This window comes from Hemitrygon akajei, chromosome 25 (genome assembly GCF_048418815.1).
Source record: "Hemitrygon akajei chromosome 25, sHemAka1.3, whole genome shotgun sequence".
Lineage (NCBI taxonomy): Eukaryota > Metazoa > Chordata > Chondrichthyes > Myliobatiformes > Dasyatidae > Hemitrygon > Hemitrygon akajei.
This window is the reverse complement of record NC_133148.1, coordinates 44,583,152-44,594,430: the sequence shown is the minus strand read 5'-3', so window position 1 is coordinate 44,594,430 and position 11,279 is coordinate 44,583,152. Positions and strand designations below refer to the sequence as shown.

The window sequence follows — 11,279 nt, the reverse complement described above, 5'->3', positions numbered from 1 at the left end:
ATACTTGGTAGTGTGGAGGAGCAGAGAGATCTGGGGGTACGTGTCTACAGATCCTTGAAAGTTGCCTCACAGGTAGATAGGGTAGTTAAGAAAGCTTATGGGGTGTTAGCTTTCATAAGTCGAGGGATAGAGTTTAAGAGACATGATGTAATGATGCAGCTCTATAAAACTCTAGTTAGGCCACACTTGGAGTACTGTGTCCAGTTCTGGTTGCCTCAGTATAGGAAGGATGTGGAAGCATTGGAAAGGGTACAGAGGAGATTTACCAGGATGCTGCCTGGTTTAGAGAGTATGGATTATGATCAGAGATCAAGGGAGCTAGGGCTTTACTCTTTGGAGAGAAGGAGGATGAGAAGAGACATGATAGAGGTGTACAAGATATTAAGAGGAATAGACAGAGTGGACAGCCAGCGCCTCTTCCCTAGGGCACCACTGCTCAGTACAAGAGGACATGGCTTTAAGGTAAGGGGAGGGAAGTTCAAGGGGGATATTAGAGGAAGGTTTTTCACTCAGAGAGTGGTTGGTGCGTGGAATGCACTGCCTGAGTCAGTGGTGGAGGCAGATACACTAGTGAAGTTTAAGAGACTACTAGACAGGTATATGGAGGAATTTAAGGTGGGGGGTTATATGGGAGGCAGGGTTTGAGGGTAGGTACAACATTGTGGGCCGAAGGGCCTGTAATGTGCTGTACTATTCTATGTTCTATAACCTCACAGTGATACCCTTTTCAATCTCCCGGTCCACGAAATGCAAATAAAAAAGCAGAGATACCAACAAAGCAAGAGGGAACCAGTAAGTCAAACCCAAGCTGGATCCATAGAAAACCAGCCACCACTAAATTCAGGGTGACAGGGTGGAGTGATACTGAATCTCCAGAAAACACTTAATTTAACCCATGCAATCCCAGGCATACAGATGCAAAATAAAGACCAGTGATAATTAAAGTAGGGAAGTTAAACCTTACTTTGAGTTAAAGCCTGATAACTGGGCCTCAGAAGACTCTACTCCCAAAATGGTCAAAATAAAGCCAAGGTAAGAGGATTAAAATACTCATGACATGCAGAATTATATGCTTCTCATTATTTTGGTCCATGGGTTAAACATAAGCCAGGCCTGATCAACCCTAGCTGGGTCACCTGTGAGAGAGTGTCTAATGATTAAAGACCCGAAACACCCAAGTGGTGTCAGATCAGGTTAAAGTGGCTCCACTACCCTATCTGCTGTAGCCCACATACCTCACATTAAACTCCACAAACTTATCTCTCCCAGCACCACATATACATCCACCAGCTCTACACTCAAACCTAATCCTAATGTACACATCCGCACAATCCCTGGCCATACCCCCACAAACCCGCTGTCTTGTGTAAGGAGGAGGAAGATCCAATAAAGGCAAATGTTGAACCTGGTTAATGAAGGCATGGGCCAGATCAAATTGGCAGGGTTGTGTTACACTGAATCTCGAGTGCCGAGATCAAGAAACACAAAAGGGATGGTTTTCCCACTGCCGGAATATTCTCATCTTAACCCTCACCCTAATGCGTGACACTGAATCTCGAGTCTGATGATTAAATCTCAGTTGATGAGATCAAGAAGCTCAAGAGGAATGTTTCTCCCACTGCTCAAATATTGTCACCCCGACCCTATATTAGAGAGAGAGGGAGAGAGAGAGAGAGAGAGAGAGAGACACACACACACACAGAAACAAACAGATAGATAGATCAATCCAAGGTGCAGACAGGGCTCTGCCACTTGAGACTGCCTCTGTAAATCAGAAGTAAAAGGGGGAGAAGAGGTGAGCTGCAGTGATAAATAGGGGAATCGTCAGTTCAATTTAAGTTCTATTGTAACTCAACCATTCATAAATACAGGGAAATGTAACAGTTTACTCCAGGGCCAAGGTGCAAAACACAGTACTAACAGCCCCATGCGGCATGTACAAGATAGCAGGTACAAGTGGTATCACAATCACAGAATAAAAGAGGACAAACTAGAGCTATCGATCTACAGCTGACCACAGTGGAGCTTGTCTTCTGCTGAGCGAACACTGTGGAGGGTGCAAGGCAGGTGCAACTCCAGCCCAGATGCTGTGCCTCACCGCCCTCAGTGGAATGCATCAGCTTTGATGGCTCTCTCCAGTGACACCATGGCTTGAGGCTCTGAGTACATTGAGTGCAGCTGAAATCTGCAGTCAACCACAACAGAGTTTGTCTTCTGGTGAGCGATCACTGGGGGAGGGGACAGCACCAGCTTCGACACTTCTCTCTTGGCGACTGTAAACAGGCAACACCATGGCTTGAGGCCTAATCATTGCTACAGCAGAGGGCACACAGCTCCTCTGCCATCTGCTCCTGTTCTTCCCCAATAAATCAAACCTGTAGCATATTACATTAATAATGTCCAAAAGGGTCTTGCAATCACAAAAAAAGCAATCAAGATGGCCACTCTCTATTAGACTGTAAGCCTCCATCGCCTCAGGCAGCAGTACATTGCACAGCTTGATTTTCTCTGCCAGCGAGCAACTTGCTGATGGGGTAGACCTGCAGTACTTTAGTTTCTTAATGTATAGCAGGACCTTGTGATCATAAAAATACATTGAAATAGGACATTAGCATCTTGACCTGTAGAAGTTGCTACGACTGAACACACCGCCATCTTACCAGGAGAGCAGAAAGGAAATTCTGTGGACAAGAAAGCGACTCCCAGATGGTATGTTGCCTCAAGGGTCCAGGACAACTCAGATCTAGTCCTCGGCATTATTTAGTGGGATGGTGAGTAGGCATTGTTCTTGGTCTATATAGGAAGCTTAACGAGGTTCTGCAAAGGGAGTTCAGGGAGTTAAGTGTGAAGTTAAAGGGTAGGACCTCCAAGGTTGCTATCTCAGGTTTACTATCTGATTGCTAGTGATGAGGCCAGAAATAATAAGATTATACAGTATAACATGTGACCAAGGAGTTTGTGTAGGAGAAAGGGTATTAGATTTTTGGACTATTGGCCTCTCTTCCAGGGAAGGTGAGAATTGTACACAAGGGATGACTTGTACTTAAACTGGAAAGGGACTAATATCTTTAAGGGAAGGCTTGCTAGAACTGCACAGGTGGCAAGAGTTCAAGAGGATGGGAACCAGAGCTCCAGAATAGATAGTGGAGAGGTTGTGGAGACCTTAGACATAGTCATGAATCAAGAGGTTGAGCACGTTGTGACTAATGTTTTGAGCTCTGTATATTTGAATGTAAGAGTTTTCGTAGGAAGGGGAGATGACCTCATGGCATGGATTATCACACAGAATTATGATATTGTAGTCATTAGTGAGACTTGGTTGCCAGAGGGGCAGGAAAGGCAGATCAGAATTCCAGGGTTCTGTTGTTTTAGATGTGACAGAGTGGGATTAAAGACAGAGCAGAGATTAAAGGAGGAGGGGTGATGTTACTAGTCAGGGTAAATGTCACAGCAGTGTTTCATCAGGACAGGCTAGAGAACTGTTCTAGAGTCGTTATGGATGGAGCGGAGGAATAAGGAAGGTATAACCATGTTAATAAACATAGAACAGTACAGCACAGGAACAGGCCAGTAAGCCCACAATGTCGTGCCAAACAAATTTTTAAAAAACATTAATCCCTCCTATCTACACCAAGTCCATATCCTTCCATCTGTCTTACATCCAGATGCCTATCCAAATGTCTCTTAACAGCTTCTGATGTATTTGCCTCTACCATCATACCAGGCAGTGCACTCCAGGAATCCATGACTCGGAGTTAAAAAAAACTTACCCTCACATACCCTACCTCCTCTCATCTTCAATGCATGCACAATGGTATTAGACATTTCATCCCTGGGAAACAGATACTCCCTGTCTATTCTATCTATGGTTCCAAGGTTGTCAAGCCAAGGAGTGGTAATGGGGACAAACTTTCACTACCTAAAAATGCTCCTCATGGCATGTGCCTTAAGTAGCCTCTGACAACCAAGACCAACTCCTGGCCTTCTTGTGTGGCTTAGCCTCTAAGCCTGGCAGAACTGTTTCTACCGACAGGAGAAGGGGTGAAGGCGGGTCCTGGTGCCTTAAAACCAGTGCTTCGGGTAGATGGAGCTCATCAGCCTGGGAAGGAAAATCTGAGAGAGGAAAATCTCTGATTTCAAACCTCTGCTGTCTTGCAGCCATACCCACTCATGGGAAAGGCTTTGGGAGTAAACCCTGAGGACAAATCCAGAGCTGGAGTCCCTAAGGCAGTCTTACGTTGCCTTCAACCTTGTTCTGGCAACTCCTGTGACAACACTGGTGCCAAGCTGTATCTGCCCTTGCCCTTCCCTTGGACAACATTGGTGTCTTGGAGAGGCCAGACTTGCTGCTTGGGAAACTGCTGGTCTTCCATACAACCTTGCCCAGGCCTGTGCCCTGGAAACTATTCCAGGTGCAGATCCATGGTCTCGTGAGACTAACAGATGATACCACCACTCTATATATGCTTCCTATCAGCAGAAGAAACTCCTCCCATCCTCAGTGACCAGGGTGCAGAACTGGATTTGATGAACAGCAGTAATAATTGCAAAGTTCAACACCAACAGTCACTTTTGAACTTGCCTCTGAATTCGGCAACTGTGCAGGTTAAATATCCAGCATGCATCTTATTTAAACTTTTTTGCCAGTGTGAACTTGGTAGTGCCTTACAAGGTGGGACGACCGAGTGTATCCCTTCCCACAGTCAGAGCAGGTGAATGGCCTCTCCCCAGTATGAACTCGCTGATGTTCTTTCAGTGCATATGAATAATTGAATCCCTTCCCACAGTCTGAGCAAGTGAATGGCCTCTCCCCAGTGTGAACTCGCTGGTGAGTCAGTAGGTGGGATGACCGAGTGAATCCCTGCCCACAGTCTGAGCAGGTGAATGGCCTCTCCCCAGTGTGAACTCGCTGGTGAGTCAGTAGGTGGGATGACCGAGTGAATCCCTTCCCACAGTCTGAGCAGATGAATGGCCTCTCCCCTATGTGAACTCGCTGGTGTGCCAGTAGGTTGGAAGAATGACCGAATCCCTTCCCACACACAAAACAGGTGAATGGCCTCTCTCCTGTGTGAACACGCTGGTGTATTTGTAGGTTGGATGATCGAGTGAATTTCTTCCCACAGTCTGTGCAGGTGAATGGCCTCTCCACAGTGTGTACTGACTGATGGTTTTGCAGGTGGGATGACTGAGTGAATCCCTTCCCACAGTCTGAGCAGGTGAACAGTCTCTCCCCAGTGTGAATTCGTTGATGTACCTTCAGGTGAGATGACTGAGTAAACTCCTTCCCACAGTCTGAGCAGGTGAATGGTCTCTCCCCAGTGTGAACTCGCTTATGTCCCTTCAGGTCAGATAACCGAGTAAAGCCCTTCCCACAGTCTGAGCAGGTGAATGGCCTCTCCCCAATGTGAAGTGACTGGTTCATTGGTGTGTCTGCAGGTGGGCTAAGTGAATCTCTTCCCACACACGGAACAAGTGAATGGACTCTCACTGCTGTGAATTTTCTGACGTGTCTCCAGGCTAGATGACTGTGTAGATCCTGCCCCATACAGAGAGCAGATGAATGGCCACTCCCCAGTGTGAACTCACTGGTTTATCTGCAAGTTGGCTAAATGAGAAAATCCCTTCCTGTACAAGGGAATGAGGATCTGCCAGTACTGTCAGATGTCAGATGTGAGAGTAAGCGTTCCGCATGGACTAGAAGGGCCAAGATGGCCTGTTTCTGTGCTGTAATTGTTATATGGTTATATGTCAGACATAGTGAAACCCTTGTATAATCAATGTAGTTGTAGAAGTGATCTCCAGTGAACAAATGCTGCCGTGTTCTCAGCACCACAGTTCCAGTGGATTTCATTGAATTGCAACAGAAAACTTCATTTCAGATGCAAAATACGTTTCCAGCTGGGATGAGATACTTCTTCATCTCCAAGGATCACAACTGATATATTGGAGTTACAAAGGAAATATCTGGTCACTCTTTAAATATCTGAGCAGAGACAGCAAAACTGATTTCTTGTTGTGTTTGGGATTCCCGTTCACAAAAATTCTTTGTCATGTCACCTGTAAAAAGATTTATAAAAGACATCAATGGGTGAAGGACAATATTTCAGGTGATCATTTTAGTCTCTATAGATAAAAAGTACCAGCCTAGTTTTTCTTCCCTGCCACCCCCCCCCCCCCCCACCCCAAGACAGGGAGATGTAGTGGTTGTTCATAGTGTTATTTCTATGCTACTATTTCTAGGCACTCCCACATGGGAGGAGCTCACATACTGTATAAGCAGGGGTATCAATAAAGTTCAGCTGAATATCCTACATGCTGGTGTCCTGGTGTGCTCTGCAATGTCATAGAACATAGAAATCTACAGCACATGACAGGTCCTTCAGCCCACAACGTTGTGTCGACCATGTAACCTACTCTGGAAACAGCCTCCACACACAAAATGCTAGTGGAACACAGCAGGCCAGGCAGCATCTATAGGGAGAAGCACTGTCAACGTTTTGGGCCGAGACCCTTCGTCAGGACTAACTGAAAGGAAAGGTACTAAGAGATTTGAAAGTAGGAGGGGGAGGGGGAAATGCGAAATGACAGAAGACTGGAGGGGGTGGGATGAAGCTAAGAGCTGGAAAGGTGATTGGCAAAAGTCATACAGAGCTACAAGTGATACAAAGGATCATGGGACAGGAGGCCTAGGGAGAAAGAAAGGGGGAGGGGAGCACCAGAGGGAGATGGAGAACAGGCAGAGTGATGGGCAGAGAGAGAGAAAAAAAAACAAATAACTAAGTATGGCAGGGATGGGGTAAGAAGGGGAGGAGGGGCATTAATAGAAGTTACATAAGTCAATGTTCATGCTATCAGGTTGGAGGCTACCCATTTGGTATTTAAGGTGTTGTTCCTCCAACTTGAGAGTGGCCTCATCTTGACAGTAGAGGCCATGGATAGACATATCAGAATGGGAATAGGACGTGGAATTAAAATGTGTGGCCACTGGGAGATCCTGCTTTTTCTGGCGGACCGAACGTAGATGTTTAGCGAAACGGTCTCCCAATCTGTGTCCAGTCTCACCAATATAAAAAAGGCCACACCGGGAGCACCAGACGCAGTATACCACACCAACCGACTCAAAGGTGAAGTGTCGCCTCACCTGGAAGGACTGTCTGGGGCCCTGAATGGTAGTGAGGGAGGAAGTGTAAGGGCAGGTGTAGCACTTGTTCTGTTTACAAGTATAGGTGCCAGGAGGGAGATCGGTGGGAAGGGATGGGGGGGGGAACGAGTGGACAAGGGAGTCGCGTAGGGAGCGATCCCTGCACAAAGCAGAAAGAGGGGGGTCCAATGTATAATTCTCCGTAACTTCCGCCACCTCCAACGGGATCCCACCACCAAGCACATCTTTCCCTCCCCCCCCCCTTTCTGCTCCCCCCTTTACAAAGTAAATAAAACAATAAATAAACAAACATATATACAGGAAAATGGAGAAAATTTTCTGTATCTACTTACTGAATAAAGCCCCCCTCCCCTGAGACACTTGATTTCTCAGGGGACTTAAGAGAGATGGTTCAGACACTTCGAGAGATTTAGGGTTGCAAGGGGGGAGGTGGAAGATCAGAAAGCAATACCTGAGAACAAAGACACAAGGCGAGGGGAGTTGGGTGTGGTGAGGTGTGTGTGTGTGTGTGTGTGTGTGTGTGTGTGTGTGTGTGTGTGTGTGTGTGTGTGTGTGTGTGTATATTAAGATATATAATACACACACACCCCTCCCCCCACAGGAACATGGATGGCCAGGAAAGGTATTATATAGCTTTAAAGACACACAGCAACATGAGTGAATAGGTAGCAGAAATGGTGGCTGTGGCATATGTCGTTAGCCACCCAGAATGTTTTCTGCCTGGATCACTCATACACTCTGATAGTTTGTACATCTGTAAAAGCCTTACAGAACATTTGCCTCTGTGGGAAGACGGTTTGTTTCAGCTGACGGAAAACCCCTCCCCATCTGCTGGTCTGTTGCACTATATCTAAGAAGCAAAGGGGAAGGAATATGGAGTCATAACTGCAAAAACCCACTCAAAATTATCCCAAGGGGTATAAGAAGACTGCTGAACTAGTGTGAGAGGTAATTACTTATTAAGATGTGCAGTGACTCCAAGGAGTTAAATACTAAGCTTCTGCTAAACTGCTAACGCAAGGATAACTAAAGGGGGGGTGGTCGCTAAAGCTGCAAGGGGGTAACCACGAAGATTGTGAAATATGCTACTGATAATAAAATAGAGGATGTAACGGCTGACCGTGGGTTGTAACGAAAGACAACCCCAAATATGGAATGGAAATGTACTGAGTACTAAGTTCAAGAGTGTGCACCTCCTAGCTCTTCTGAGCCGGGAGGGGAGGAGTTAAGAGAGACATATAAAAATTGGAACTGTGTAAGGCTCGGGGTTCCTTTTTTAAGGCACCCAGCTCTGCAGACCTGTTCTAATAAACTTTGTTTCCTTGAATTTGTCCTTGGCCATTATTCAGGGGCAGGACGTTTCTGACAACTTGGGGGCTCGTCCGGGATCCACACTCCAGCCGTGAGGGGGGCAAGGAAGGACATCGGAGAAGGTGCACCCTGCCGAGTTCGGCAGTCCCTGATTCCTTGCTCGTCGCCCCGCGCGGCTTGAGCGAGTGATATCCGGCGGACTCAAGGAAACAAAGAGGGGTTGTCGAGGCAGTCGAGACAGTGAGCGATCGAGTAATTCCTGTGCACAGGACCCAGGTAAGAAATTAAATTCCTGTAGAGACGTAGTACACAAGAATCGTAGAGCTGCGGGGTTCCTGCAGGTAAATCCTGTAGAGACGTAGTGCACGAGAATTGTGGAACTGCGGGGTGCCTGCAGGTGGATTCCTGGGCGATCGCGGGAATACAGGTTCCGGAATTGGACAGGAGTGATTGAGCTAGGTGGGTCACATTCAAATTAAATTCCTGCAGAGACGTAGTGCATGAGAATTGTGGAATTACGGGGTGCCTGCGGGTGGATTGGAACCGGGCAAGTTCTCGAGATGGGGAATAAGGGGTCTAAGGGAGAAAAGGGTAAAGGAATCCAGGCGCCAATGATGAAAAATACCCCGGGGTGCCCCCTGATAGTCCGTTGGGACGGATGTTAGAAAATTGGGATTACAGGAGGCGAAAAGGGAAGTCAAAGAAAAAATGATACAGTACTGTGAATTCTGGTCCCGCCAGCTGATCCAAGGGTCGGCTGTGTGGTGGCCTAAGTTCGGGTCTAGCGAGGATTGGGTACAACAAGCCCTTAATCTGTACGTGAATTCAAAACCTAACGTTAAACCCGAAGAAAATGATTATGCCCTATGCTGGTTACCAACGACAAATAGTTATAAGTTGAAAACAATAAAGGAAGGGGAACAGAAAAAGAATACATGGGAGGTGCTCGACCATCTGCCGCCCCCATATGTGCCCCCTACCGCTCCAGAAATCGAAGACCCTGAGGAAAGGGGAAGTGAAAATGAGTCGGCAGCTGCAGCTGGAGATGCAGACCAGGGTGAAGAGGAAACGAAGCGTGCAAAACTGCAGGTTACAGGAGTCAGGAGGGTGAAAACCAGGTCACAGACAGCTGAAACTAACAAAGAGGAAGTCGAACAGACCACCAAACTAATGCCTCTGAGAGAAGTGCCCATGGGAGGAGAAGCTGGAGGGACGGGGTATGTTAATGTTCCCCTGACTAGTACTGAGGTACGGAATTTTAAAAAAGAAATGAAAGGCCTATTAGAAGACCCCATGGGCCTGGCTGAACAGTTGGATCAATTTCTAGGACCCAACACATATACCTGGGATGAAATGCACTCAATTATGGGAACCTTGTTTTCCACCCAAGAAAGACAAATGATAAGACAGGCGGCCATGGTAATGTGGGAAAGGGAACAGCCAGGCCAAGGAGAGCCGCAACAGAAATTCCCTCTTGTGGACCCAGAATGGGATAAGCAAACAGAGGGGGCCGAAGAAATATGAGAGATATGCGAGAATTCCTAATAAAGGGAATAAGACAGGCGGTTCCGAAGGAACACAACTTTACCAAGGCATTTGGGAGCCACCAAAATCCCGAGGAGACTCCGTCCGACTTCCTAGATAAAATCCGGAGGAACATGCAACAATACGCGGGAATAGACCGAGACGGAGGTTGGCCAACAGCTGATTCGTGTTGAATTTGTATCGAAGGCATGGCCAGATATAAGAAAAAAAACTGGAAAAATTAGAAGATTGGAATACTAAACCCTTAAGTGAACTACTTAGGGAGGCACAGAAAGTGTTTGTAAGAAGGGATGAAGAGAAGCAGAAAAAAGCAGCCCGGATAATGGTCCAGACGGTCCAACAGGTGACCGCAGAAAAAAAAAGAAAGAAGAGAACCCTGGCCGGGATGAAGTAGCAGCCAAGATCGAAGTAGGGAACCCAGGAGGACCTCTAGATGTTTTCACTGCAACGAAGAGGGACACTTCAGGCGCGAGTGCCCCAAATACCGATGGGAAGTGCGCTCGTACGCCATGATGGAAGAAGAGTACTAGGGGGGTCGGGGGTTCCAACCCTTGGGGAAGAAAAATCATCGGCGGGAACCCCTGGTAAATTTGAAATTAGGTCCCCAAGGGTGTGACACAACCTTCATGGTCGACTCAGGAGCCGAAGGATCGAGTATAATAGAGATACCATCAGGGACCCAGACCGGAGAAAAATGGATGGGAGTAGGTATTGGAGGGAAGATAATACAAGTACCTGTTATAGAAAACGTGAAAATTGAACATGAGGATAGGGTAACGGGACAGGACCTACTTTTGTTACCCTCTGCGGGATTCAACCTGCTCGGGCGGGATCTGCAAGTCAAGTTAGGCATCGGGACTGACCCCAGGAACGGGAAGATAACGGTACAGCTGTTTGCCCTCAGGGAAGAAGATGATAGGAAAATAAGCCCGGAGGTATGGTACAAGGAAGGGAACCGGGGGGGGGGGGGGGTTTGAAAGTACCCCCCTTGCAAATCTCGCTATTACCTAACAGTTCGCCTGTATGGAGAAAACAGTACCCTATTTCAATGGAAGGGAGGAAAGGCCTGCAACCGGTAATAGAAGGACTGATCGCAGATGGACTTCTGGAAGAGTGTATGTCACCATATAACACCCCGATCCTCCCGGTGAGGAAGCTGGACGGAAGTTACAGGATGGTCCAAGACTTGAGGAGCCGATAAGACTCCTGACTTTGATCCCAATGCGAGAAGGGATCATCAAGCCCCCAGTCTTCTCCCAAA

General features: G+C 47.1%; 1 protein-coding gene across 1 annotated transcript; it reads right to left on the bottom strand.

The window, feature by feature from the left end:
• Positions 1 to 245: 245 nt before the first annotated feature.
• Positions 246 to 5,814, bottom strand: LOC140716580 (uncharacterized). Its single transcript, XM_073029434.1, has one exon. The coding sequence runs from the start codon at positions 5,543 to 5,545 to the stop codon at positions 4,631 to 4,633; it is 915 nt and encodes a 304-aa protein (XP_072885535.1). The 5' UTR covers positions 5,546 to 5,814; the 3' UTR covers positions 246 to 4,630.
• Between the last annotated feature and the right edge of the window lie 5,465 nt (positions 5,815 to 11,279).